General features: G+C 44.3%; 1 protein-coding gene across 1 annotated transcript in view; it reads left to right on the forward strand.

The window, feature by feature from the left end:
- The window catches only part of MAPK1 (mitogen-activated protein kinase 1), a 110735-nt gene that overhangs the window by 90252 nt on the left and 8003 nt on the right, over positions 1 to 12480 (forward strand). Inside the window, exons 7-8 of the mRNA XM_032397649.1 lie at positions 7566 to 7675; positions 10091 to 10216. Coding sequence (XP_032253540.1) covers positions 7566 to 7675; positions 10091 to 10207 — 227 coding nt within the window. The 3' untranslated portion in view covers positions 10208 to 10216. The remainder of the gene's footprint in view (positions 1 to 7565; positions 7676 to 10090; positions 10217 to 12480) is intronic.

Below are 12480 nucleotides of genomic sequence, written 5' to 3' on the forward strand. Positions count from 1 at the left end.
CCCTAGTTATAAAGAGTGCTACGTATTACTCCCTTGTATGGATGACTCATAGTGTCTTTAACCAGTCTCATATTGGGCATTGAAGTTCACTTCAGTTATCTGTTGCTGTGTAACTACTCCACAGTCGGGCCTTAAAATGACCACCATGTATTTGTTCATAAGTCCATTGGCCTGGGTGCATCTAAGTGGGTCTGCTCAGCTTGCCTCAAGTTGCATGGTCTGAGGTGGCCTCACCACATCTTACAGTTGCTTCTCCTTTGTGCCATTGCCTGTCATCTTACAGTAGACCCAACTGGGCTTCTTCTAATGGCAGAAATATTCCAAAAGAGAAAGAGCAGAAACTGCAAGGTCTCAGAATAGCAGTACACTTCTGCCACAATCTGTTGGTCAAAGCAAATTACAGGGTCATCCCAGATTCAAGTAGTGGAGAAATAAATCCACCCATTGATGGGAGGAATTGCAAAGAATTTGTGGCCATATTTAATCTGCCACCAGGTTGTTTCTAGTTTTTTACTATAACATGCATAAATTCATTTATTTAATAAATAGATCTGAGTGTCCTGTGCCATCAGGGTTCCAAGGCCTGGACTTAGAACAGCAATAAAACTGACTACCTGCCTGCAGGGAGCTAATAGTCTGGGTTTGTGCAAAAATGACATAAATAGAGGGGCGCCTGGGTGACTCAGATGGTTAAGCGTCTGCCTTTGGCCTAGGTCATGATCCCAGTGTCCTGGGATCAAGCCCCGCATCGGGCTCCTGGCTCAGTGGGGAGCCTGCTTCTCCCTCTCCCTCTGCCTCTCCCCCTGCTCATGCTCTCTCTCTCTCTCTCTCTCTATCTCTCTGTGTCTCAAATGAATAAATTAAAAAAAAAATCTTTAATTAAAAAATGACATAAATAGATGAATGGGAGACTTCAGGGAACTCACAACACTGAAACTTTCAAGCTGAAACACTGGCACTTTTAAGTCTGGTTAATGATAGTTTACAAAAAAGGAAATGTAAATATCTCAAATATTAGGAAAAGGTACTCTTTTTTTTTTTTTAAGATTTTATTTATTTATTTGTCAGAGGGGGAAAGAGAGACCGTGCAAGCAGGGGGAGGGCAGTCAGAGGGAGAAGCAGGCTCCCCACCGAGGAAGGAGCCTGATGCGGGACTCGATCCCAGGACCCTGGGATCATGACCTGAGCTGAAGGCAGACACTTAACTGACTGAGCCACCCAGGCGTCCTGGTACTCATTTTTATTATATGAGATATGAACATTGAAAGATCAGTAATTCCTTTTTTTTTTTTACCCAGTAGAAAACATCAAAAGTTTGATGACCCACCATGTGGTCAAGGCTGTGGGGAAAACGGATGTTTTCAGAGACAGCTGATAGCATGTAAATTGGTTGAGCCTCTCTGGAGGGCAGTTTGGCAGTTTGTCACATCTTTTATTCCAGCAATTTTGGGTATTGAACTTTTGGATCTGCCCACCAAATGGGGGAGAAGTGGCATTTTAATTTGTTTTTCTTTTTCTTTTTCTTTTTTTAAGATTTTACTATTCATTCGAGACACAGAGATAGAGAGAGCACGAGCAAGGGGAGAGGCAGGCTCCCCGCTGAGCCAGGAGCCAGACGTGGGGCTTGATCCCAGGACCCTGGGATCATGACCCGAGCCAAAGGCAGACGCTTAATCATCTGAACCACGCAGGCGCCCCTTAATTTGTTTTTCTTTAATTAGACTGAGATGGCACACCTGGCATGCAACTCTTGATCTCAGGGTCATGAGTTCAAGTCCCACGTTGGGCGTAGAGCTTACCTTAAAAAAAAAACCTGAGATTGAATATTTTTCACGTATTTGGTAGAAATTTCTTATTGCTGAGTCCTTTGAACAGTAGTATTGTAGATTTTTCTTCAGAGGAGTCTAGTTTAGGATTCTCTCCAAAATTACTCCAGTGAGGGGGAAGAAATTATTATTATTCAACAGATGGTACTGGGCTAGTTGAATAACTGTTTGCAAGAAAATCAATTTAAATCATTACTCACGCTTGAAAGTGAATTCCAGAAGAATTGATAATTTAATACAGTTTTAAAAATCATGCCATTAAAGGCCAGTGATACTTAGCATATTCAGTATTTTTCTGATCTCTGAATGGAGAAAGACTTTCTTCCTAGGCTGTGAAAATACGCAAACCAAGAAAACAAACATAAGAGAAAAATGGTAGATTTGATCACATAAAAGTTTAAAACTTAAAATAGATTAGATAGGTCAGGTGTGAGCAGTAGGTATAAAATGTTCCAAATTGAAAAACATTTGAAGGATCCCTGTCCTAAAACTATTAATGTTAAGGCAGCTCAGCACCATGGTTTAGGCCTTGTGCTCTAGAATTGGCCTCCTGAATTCAGATGGACCCCACCACCTCAAATCTTTGACTTTGGACAAGTTATTTAACTTCTCTGTTTCACAATTTCCTCATCTCAAAATTGGAACAAGTTGCATTTCCCACCTCATAGGGTAATTTTGGGAGAGTTACATGAATTATTAGTTTATTGATGTTAGACTCATCATTAATATTAGTCATGCCTGAAGAACAGAGAGAAATCTAAGACCTCAGTGGATAAATACATGAGCAAAGGACAAGAACACAATTACATGAAGAAAATAGTGAGATGAGGAAAAGTAGGAGGAACATTTTAAAGAGTGGCAGTTGAGACTTTAGTTTGGGCATATTAAATTTAAGGACACCTATGTTAATTGAGTGGTTGAAGAAACTATGATGCCTCTGCTTAAAGGAATATCATAAAGTCACTAGAAGTGATTCTTAAAAAGTTTTTATAGCATGGGCAAATATTAATGAGCAATATTTACTGGGGAAATAATACAGCATTTTTTTATATAAGGTGTGATCTGAGCCATGTAAAAGAACATGCAGAGAAAAATTCTACAAAATTTGTCAAAAGATAGCAGTGGTTACATTGAGCGATGGGGCTGTGGGTGCTGGGGCTGAGAGATGGGATCTTGGATGAGTCATTCACAGACTAGAGGGTCAGCTGTTTGAGGCTTTCTTGGTTCCACCTCACAAGAACCTACTGCCAATGGCTTAGGCCTGAAGAAGGACTGTACTGGCTCTCATAACTTGACAGGTTCAGTGATGTTTGGATTCCAGATCATAGCCACTTTGACCAGAATCTGGACCTCTCTGTCATTCAGTGTTGCCTTCCTCTCTGATGTCTTTATTGTTAGTTAGCTCTTTTCTTGTGGTGACAAGATGGCCACCGGCAGCTCCAGGTCACTCTGACCTGTTTCCTGATAGTTTCAACCCCGCTGTGGGACTCACTGCTTCTTTGTATTCATCCCTGACCAGTCTTTGTGGCCAAATAAATCTTAAAAAAAAAAAAAAAAGAGTTGAAGCACTCAGTGTGAATGGGAAGTTTGAAATGGAAATTGCTTCTGTTTATTTTTTAAAATAAAAGTGCAATTTGTGTAAGAAGTCTGTCTCCATTTCTCAGATAACCTGTTTGAAAGGCTTCCAGACTCTGTAGTTGCGCCTGTAAATACATATATTATATATTATGACCCCTGTGAATGAGGTCATAAGCTATATACTCTTTTATTGCCTGCAGAGAGTTGTATTTATCAATCTGAAACTTGGGTCAGCGCTCTAGGCTAAAGATAGATTTAGGAATTTTTTCACAGATGGCATTTGGAATCATACAGGAGGTTGAGAGGCTAAGAAGAATGACATGTGTCAGAGCTAGAGAACATGAACCTTCAATGGCCAATGGAATAGGAGTAGGAACTCTTGAAAACCAGAAAGAATGATGGACAAAGAAAATAGTGCATATTTCACAGAAGCAGTAGATGGCATCATGAGAAAGTGGACATGCTCAGCAGTCTCCGTGGAACAGAGGCTTCCAATTAAGGGATCATTGGTGACTACATAAGAGTATTTGAGATGGTTAAGCGTCTGCCTTCGGCTCAGGTCCTGATCCCAGGGTCCTGGGATCCAGCCCCGCATCGGGCTCCTGGCTCAGCGGGGAGCCTGCTTCTCCCTCTCCCCCTGCTCATGCTCTCTCTCTCTCTCTCTCTGTATCTCTGTGTCTCAAATAAATAAAATCTTAAAAAAAAAAAAATCAGGTTTTAAGAGCAGGGTTCTAAGACTGGGAAGTTTGAGAAGCATTGTTGCAGTGGCACAGTTTGAACAGCTAGATCTTTTTCTCTGGCCCTACTCAGAAATTCAGGCCAAGGAGGGGAGTGACAGGTTGCAGCTTTGATCTCGGATGAGACTTGTGCTGGATAGGTAAGATGGACGTGCAGTGGTGCTGTAGAGAGCCAGTCATATGACTCACCCAGGTCTGGGCTGAGATGGGAAAGAAAAAAGGCTGATGTACCAGAAGGGCAGGGTCATGTTGCCGTGTACCCACTGAAGTTAAAGAGAAGGTGTGGGTTCTAGGAGGCTACCAAGGAGAGTCAGGGATTGTGGTCAGATGTAATCCCAGCCTTGAAGAGACTTCCAGTTTTTAGGGGAAATAAAACCTGTATCAGAGGAAGCATACGCACAGGCAGAGTGATTCATGCCATCTGAGCAGTGCCAGTGGATTGCTGTGTGGTGTGGGAGGAGGGAGGCCGGGCACTCTGACTGTGGGATCAGCACCTGCCAGTGGCTTCCCGTTTCTGTCCTTCTCCCCCTCTGTAGCTGTGAGTAATGCAGAAATAGCGCTAGCAATAAAAGGGAGTTGGAGATCCAGTTATTTTTCAGGTGGCAAAATAAGCTATCTTCCTTTGTGATTTTTGCCTGTAGGTTTAAGGGCCTAGAATTTAACTTGAAGGAACTAAAAGGTCTATTTTAGAGCTGCTTAAGTTGCCAAATACCAGCTGCCTTGAAGTGTTTCCCTACTTAGTACCAACAAGATTTGGAGGGGAAAAGTATCCCCCAGTGGCTGAGAACTAATGCTGTTAGAATCTGACTGTGGCCAGAGCCTTCTGGATTTTTCCTGACAGACGGTGTCTAATTGGGCAAAAGGCCAAATGGCTTCTAATCTCTCAAGAAAGTTCTTGGGGAGGGGTGCCTGGGTGGCTCAGTTGGTTAAGAGTCCAACTCTTGGTTTTGGCTCAGGTCATGATCTCAGGGTCATAAGATTGAGTCCCACATCCGTCTCTGCACTCAGTGTGGAGTCTGCTTGGGATTCTCTCCTACCCCTGTGTGCCCCTGCACACACACGCTCACACTCTCTCAAATTAATAAATAAATGAAATCTAAAAAAAAAAAGTTCTTGGGGAATGTCTATGATGAGTTCTTTTGTGGTGAGAGGGATGGTGTGGAGGGAGCAGTCCGTGGTTGGGAACAGTAGATAGGTTAGGTTTATTATCTGGGTTACAGATAGTAGGACTGTAATGCCCAGCAAGTGGTTATGTCATATGTTCACACATCTGCCAGGGGTTCTGTGGGACTTGCATTGGGGCCAGAGGTGCCTGAGTTATTGACCATTGTGCTACACTATCCTGACTTTTGAGAGAGCTGCCTCTGAAAGCCTGTTCCTGGGCCCCTGAGACCCCGTGTCATGGCTGCAAGGATGAATACCTCTCCTGTCCAGACAGTGCTTTAGTGAACACTCTAGATTCCTAAAACCTCCTCTGCTCCAGAAAGTTCTCTAGCCCATAAAGCAAAATGTCACTGTTCCCCAATTTCCTATAGTACACTCGTGTGTATTGAAAAGATTATAGAGGCAAAAATAGAAAATGGACTATTTGTAGAAGTGCACTATGTAAAAAACTTTTTTACAGTTTTGTGGACATGAGAAAAGTTCTGTGTTGCGTGGAATTTCTCAGGTGTCCAGCATGTGGTTTACCATATTTATCATCTCCCAGTTGTCTTGAAGATTAAGGGTGGGTGACATGCAACAAGGGAAGTCACAGTAGGAGCCAGAGCTGAGTATGCACACACAGGCACGCACACACACACGTGCACGTGCACACATATCCTCTCATGCCTGTGCTTTCAGTCACCTGAGGCAGTAAGGTGCTGCCTCCGCGTGCTCTCCCGGGGACTTCCTGGCACACGAGCAGTCAGGCACTTCGGATTCAGACTGTGTACTGGCCTGCTGCTCTCCAGAGTTGAACAGTTTTTAGTGAGTAAATGATTAAAATGATTTTCCTTTACCATTCTACTCTCAGGACTAAGTGATATGTGCTAATTTGCAGGTGGATGAGGTCGATGATCTAATAAGTTATCACTGTAAGAAATAAGGCTTCGTTGAGATGGCAGTGTTTTCATTTTTGGTTTTGTATATTTTATTGATCATTTATTTTTTGTTTATTTTATTGATATGTTCTCTAAAAAGTGTTCTTTATATCGCCTAGTAGTTTTTCAGGCTTGGAATACATTATCAGACTTGTTCCTTGGAGTCCTTAGATTTTTCAGGGGTGCCTCAGAGCTGTGAGCTAGGAATTAAGAGAGCTGGGTAGCTCCTTACTTACTCCCTGTCGAGAGCCTTCAATTTGAGGAAAGGACCTGCTACCTAAATTGGAAACCACTGTTCTAAGCATCATTAAATAAAAGCACGCTTTTTTTTTTTTAAGAGCAATAATGTCTTTTCTAGCATTTATTCTTTCTCATTGAAACCTGCTCCTGATACTAAATACAGGAACTGTTCAGTCACATTTCCCTTAACCCATGTTCTAGCTGCTGTCACCCATGACCTTTGGCTTTCCTCATGGCTCGAAGTAGTGCCTGGACAATAGTTATGGAGACCACTAGGGTAAGCTATTCATTAGCTGTCCCTCCTCTTGGTCCTTTTGATCCCACACTTGCTTCTATTCCTCCACTCTCTACATAGAAGAAATGTTCAGCTGCTGACTACTGACCAGATCGAGAGAATACTTTGGGGGCGCCTGGCTGGCTCAGTCGGAAGTGCATGTGACTCTTGATCTAGGAGTTGTGGGTTCAGCCCCATGTTGGGTGTAGAGATTAGAGATTACATACATACATACATACATACATACATAAACAAATAAATAAGAAAGAGAATGAGAGAAAGAGAATACTTTGTTTTGGGCTTTGGAGAAAGATGTCAAGCTGCAGAGTGGGCCAGGTGGCCTGTGCTTCACACATGGATCTCAGCCAGGACCTGGAAACCACATAGGAGGACAAGTGACCATTGTCTTCTGTGACCTTGGAGGCCTACTCTATGTGTTGAAAGATAAATTGGCCATTGCAGAGAGGGCTTTGGAGTTGATTTAAGAGAAATACATATATAACACTTTTCCTTCAGATGCCTGCAAAGCAGAATAGTGACTTAGGAAAAGTCCAGGTTTTGTAAGCAGAGTTGGATTTGAACCTTGGTCTTCCACTTTCAGCCTTTGGCTGATCACATCACCTTTCTGAGCCTGGGTCTGCGATTGTCAGATGGTCACAGTCTCAAGAAGCTCAGAGGGATAATAGGCACCCAGTGTGCGGGTTCTTCTCCCCATGGCGATGCTTAGTTCCATTGTTTTGTGGGTCAAGTTTACTTAAGCAGGAAATGGAAAGTAATTCAGTAAATGTTCCTTTGGCTTCTCACCAGTGCAAAACCTTTCTCTTTGTAGCTCTGGATTTACTGGACAAAATGTTGACATTCAACCCTCACAAGAGGATTGAAGTAGAACAGGCTCTGGCCCATCCATATCTGGAGCAGTATTATGACCCAAGCGATGAGGTAAGACCCATACTCCTGGCTGCTTCTTCAGGAATATCTATCAGCCAGCAGCAGGCCCAGCCGGGAAGGGCCCAGATGTCATGCTTAGATCGATCCTGAGAGGTATATGGTGCCACACCTGGTCCTCTCAGTAGCCCACATCATCTGCCTTGAGGACTAGTGCTGTCAGCACAGCTTGAAACCTCTCCCCACCCCATCCCCCAAGCCCCTTCTATCTTAGAAAGCTTCCTCCAGGCCACCTGCAGCAGGGGTGGGCCTGCGGAAATGGATGAATAAAGGGGAGCACAGATAAACAAGGGGTCCAAGGCTAGAGACCATTGTCATGGTTTGTGGCAGGAAGAGGTGCCTAAATCAGAGTGCCTGCCTGAGGGTGGAAAGGAGGCCAACTGCCTGTTTGGGGAGGGGCATTGCAAAGGGGGGCGGGTGGGCAGCTTGGACAGTTCCCACTGTGGCTTCATGACTTCGTGTCTGGTGTGCCTCCTTGGGGATGGGGACACAAGAGCCTTTTGTGGTGAGAAATGAGTCCAGAGATGGATGTGGCAGGCCTCTGGAGCGTGCTGGACAGCCAGGTAAAGATACTGTGTGTCATGTTCTCTCTAGGAAAGTCCCAGTTCCCTGGCCTCTTCGAGTCTTCTGGGGCTTTATTCTCTGGACGGTAATGAAGAAAAATGCAATATAAACCAAAGTTTGGATCTTTCTAGTTGAGGCTCATGTATAGACAGCAAGCCTTCACACTCTGGTTTTAAAAGGGGGGAGAACCAAGTGGAGCGTGTTAAAGGGGAAAATGGAAGATGATAAAGAGAAGAAATCAAAAAGAGGAAGTATTTCCTAATCAGTCCCCTTCCATCTCTGTCTCCTTCCCTCAGAAATAATGGGGGCAGCTTGCAGATACCTACAACATAGTAAATAACAGGAAAGGAGAGGAGAGTGTAAGGTTTGTTGGGGCTCTGACTAGCCCTGTGAGCCCCCTATGTCCTAATCGCAAGCCTGGGTGGTACCCCAAACCCAGTTAGGAGGTTGGGAAGACCAGAAGGATGGCATATGTAGGACACCAATGTGACCCCACACATGGAGCTGCCCTTCAAAGAGGGCTAGCTCCTTGTTTTTCTCTCATGGACATGAATCTTTTTCCCCCTTTCAAGAAACCAGTGCTTAGCGCAGAGTTTGGTGTCTTATGTTTCCTTACCCTAAAGGCCTGGTTGTGAGGATTACATGGATAAAATCTAGGAGTGCCTGGTAACTACTAGGCATCCACTGATTAACAGCTGGAATCCTCATCAGATTAGTTCTAGAACATTGTGTTAGTTTGGGGGTACTTAAAAATCAAAATATAAATAATATCAATTGACTGATTTCCTTTTTCATCATTATATATATGGGAATTCCTTGACAGAGACATTTTAAACATGTACTGTTTTTTTTTAAGATTTATTTATTTGAGAGAGAGAGCAAGCACGTGAGCGAGGGGGAGGAGCAGACTAAAGCTCTGGTGCAAGCGCAGCAGCCCCTTAAATATGTACTTAAATAGCCTTCTGATTAGTTACAGTGTGCTGAAAAACAAAAATGAAAACTTGCAGAAAACTATGACACAGATCACTTTGTAGTCTTGTTACACAGATATTAAGATTATGGAGTATTTTCTTCTCGGTTTTATATTTCTGTATCTAAATTTTTTTTTAAAAATAGGATTCATTTTGGGGCGCCTGGGTGGCTCAGTTGGTTAAGCGGCTGCCTGCGGCTCAGGTCATGATCCCAGGGTCCTGGGATTGAGCCCTGCATCAGGCTCCTTGCTCAGCAGAGAGCCTGCCTCTCCCTCTCCCTCTGCCTGCCTGCTGTTCCGCCCTTGCTTGTGCTCTCTCTCTCTCACTCTCTCTCTCTGTGTCAAATAAAATCTTAAAAAAAAAAAAATAGGATTCATTTTGTTTAACCCAAACATGCACATTTCCCCAGATACTAATCTTCCTTACAGCTTCATTTTTTATTGGCTCCATAATATCTTTTCATATGAAGATACTGTAATGTATTTAATCAAGTACATTGATTTGAGTATTATCATGACTTTTGACTGTATAAACGTATCACCACCACCCCCACAACAGCAAATTTCTGTTACTTCAACACTTAGTGCCTTAAAAATTTGAAAATAATTTTGGGATTAGTGATAAATTCAGAAGAATGCTAAAAATGGATTTAGTTGTTCCCCATTCGTTTACTACATGTTCATACAAAGTGCGCCTTTTGGAGCGCATAGATGGGACATGGGTGCGTAGATACTTTATCAGAGCTCTTGGTTTCCGTAGATGTCAGTGCTGCTGTATACATTTCAGAGTCTAAGCTACAGACATTATGAATCAGTACATGACTACCTCAACGATAACCACTCTTGTCTGTCCCATGTTCTGTGTTCTCCTATAGCCCATCGCTGAGGCGCCGTTCAAGTTTGACATGGAGCTGGATGACCTGCCCAAGGAAAAGCTCAAAGAGCTCATCTTCGAAGAGACAGCTAGATTCCAGCCAGGATACAGATCTTAAATTTGTCAGGTACCTAGAGCTTTAGCCACACGGTAAACCCTGGTGAGGGAGAGAGAATATAAATTAAATGTTACTAAAAAGAAAGATTTCCTTGAGTTCCATGTGGAAGCTTTCCATGCGTAAGTCAGAAAGTCTGGTGAACAATGCAATGGTATCAGTAAGATTTTCAAAAAATTGTGTTCAAGAAAAAAGGAAATGCAGATCTTGATTTTAGAGAACATGCGGAAAGAGGAGAGAGAATAGTGTGGGAACTCGAGTGAGTGGTGGAGTGAGAGTTATGTTCAAGTCTGCAGAAATGAGCAGTGAAGTCAAGAATTACAACCAAGGGCTGAAGCGTTTTCTGGAGAAATGCTGTGGACAGACAGCCCGGAAGAGGCTGGAGGTGTTTTTCCGCAGGCAGCAGTGTCATGTGCAGCCTGCCGACAAGTGGCCTCGGGGCTGCTGCGCTTGCACCAGAACAAGAGGCTTCCTGAGGGCGGGGAGAGAAGAGTGGGTTCTGTGGCAGTATGCGTCTGATAGAACTGTATCTCTGCTCCATTCTTCCTGCCCTGTCCATTCTGTTTTCATATATCAGGATCTAGAGGCGATGGTTCAGGCTGAGGGTTGGCAATACCAAGGCTCAAAAGCAGAACCTGCTCAGGTGTTTCACATAGAGGGCATATAACTGGTCAGAGGGCATTAGAAGGGCCGGAAAGCAAAGAGTGGGGTTACCTGCAGATTAGTAACCCCAGGAAGCTCTTCCTGGGGGCCTTCAGCTAAAGGAGCAAAAGTAAAATGGTGTTAGCCAGGGTCCTTGATCATCACACAGCAAGGATGCTGGGCAGCTTCTGTAACTGCAGCTGTTAGAGCATCACCATTGCTGAGAAGGGGTCAGGAGCCTGTACTGCTGCTGGTCTGGGGGATCTCTGGAGCCTGAAGCTGCCATTACCATCCAGTGCCTCTGAAACCAGGAGCCTCCTTCCTCCTGAAAAGTCATGTGTCACTAAGAAGCAGAAAAAAAGAAACCTGGCTTTTCCTATGTGTGCTGGCCATTGGCAGAATCTCATCAGAAGCCAGTCACCAATGAAGTCCCAACAGTGCAGTTGACAAGCTCACAGCTCTGTCATTAAGAACAGAGGACAGAGGAAGGGTGGAAAGGATCTGAGAACAGACTTGGCCAACTCAGCCTCAGAGAGCCATGGAAGCCAGGCAGAGGAAGGCTGGGAACTAGTAGGGAGTACACTCTGCTAGTGTGGGGTACAGAAAATGGGGTTTTCAGAAGTCTGGTATCTAAGCATGGAGGGTTGGAGGAGAAGACTGGGTGGGAGATGAGCTCAAAATGAATCTGTTAGCTTCCAGACCAGAGGGCTAGAGGCTTGGACGAGGGCTGTGAAGGCGAGAAGCGGTGTTTAGGAGAGTGGAGGAAAAGCAAAGTCTGAAAGACCAGACTTCCTAACACTAGCACCTGACACTGGACATTTCCTAAAAGACAAACTCAAAGCAAGTGAAGTGTGGAAGAAGCACGGGCTTATGGGACATTGGGAGCATGCTCATAAACAAGCCCTTGGGGAAGTGTCTGAATGAGAGAGGGAAGGTGTCAACAGGAGGCTGAGGAGGACAGAGTCTAGCAAGGTTTGGATTCATTTATTCTTTCATACCTCATGATGTGACAGTCTGTTAAAGTATTTGTTATGTATAATGATCTGCAAGGTCACTCACTGACAGAAAGTCAGACCCCAGGACCCAACCATTTTTACTCCTTAACTTGAGTCTCCTTGGGTTCTCCTTCCTGGCCCATTTGCTTGGTGCTCACAGTGGAAGGGGTCCTCTCTCTCCCAGAGCCTGCTCTCTCCCTTCCCTGTGTCTGCACAAGGTCAGATCAGCTACCTCAGCATTTTGTAGATAAAGTTTTATCTGGCCCTTTACAAGAACAGGTTTTCTGACCCCCTGGCCTAGCATATTGAGCTGAGCTACTTCGGTTGCTTTTCTTCTTTCACCATCCCTTTAACAGCTCATTTTCCTGAAGTCCGTTGGTGGCCTCTGTTTTTCCCCATCTTTTTTTTTGTTGAGCTCACACATACTGCATGCTTCCTCTGGGACAGGCACGTGTTAGACTCTCTGGGGAGCAGAGCAAACAAACCTGAACCTGGCCTCAAAGGAGCACACAGTTTAGTAGGGGACAAAGACACACAGAACTGCCACGCATATTTTTAGTGTGAAAGAGAGTGCCGGGAAGGGGGCATCCTGCTGTCTCGGGAGGCACTCGGCAGTGCGGGACCAGGGAGTCAGGCCCG

The sequence above is a fragment of the Phoca vitulina genome, unplaced genomic scaffold (genome assembly GCF_004348235.1).
Source record: "Phoca vitulina isolate PV1807 unplaced genomic scaffold, GSC_HSeal_1.0 scaffold100, whole genome shotgun sequence".
In the NCBI taxonomy this organism is placed as follows: Eukaryota; Metazoa; Chordata; class Mammalia; order Carnivora; family Phocidae; genus Phoca; species Phoca vitulina.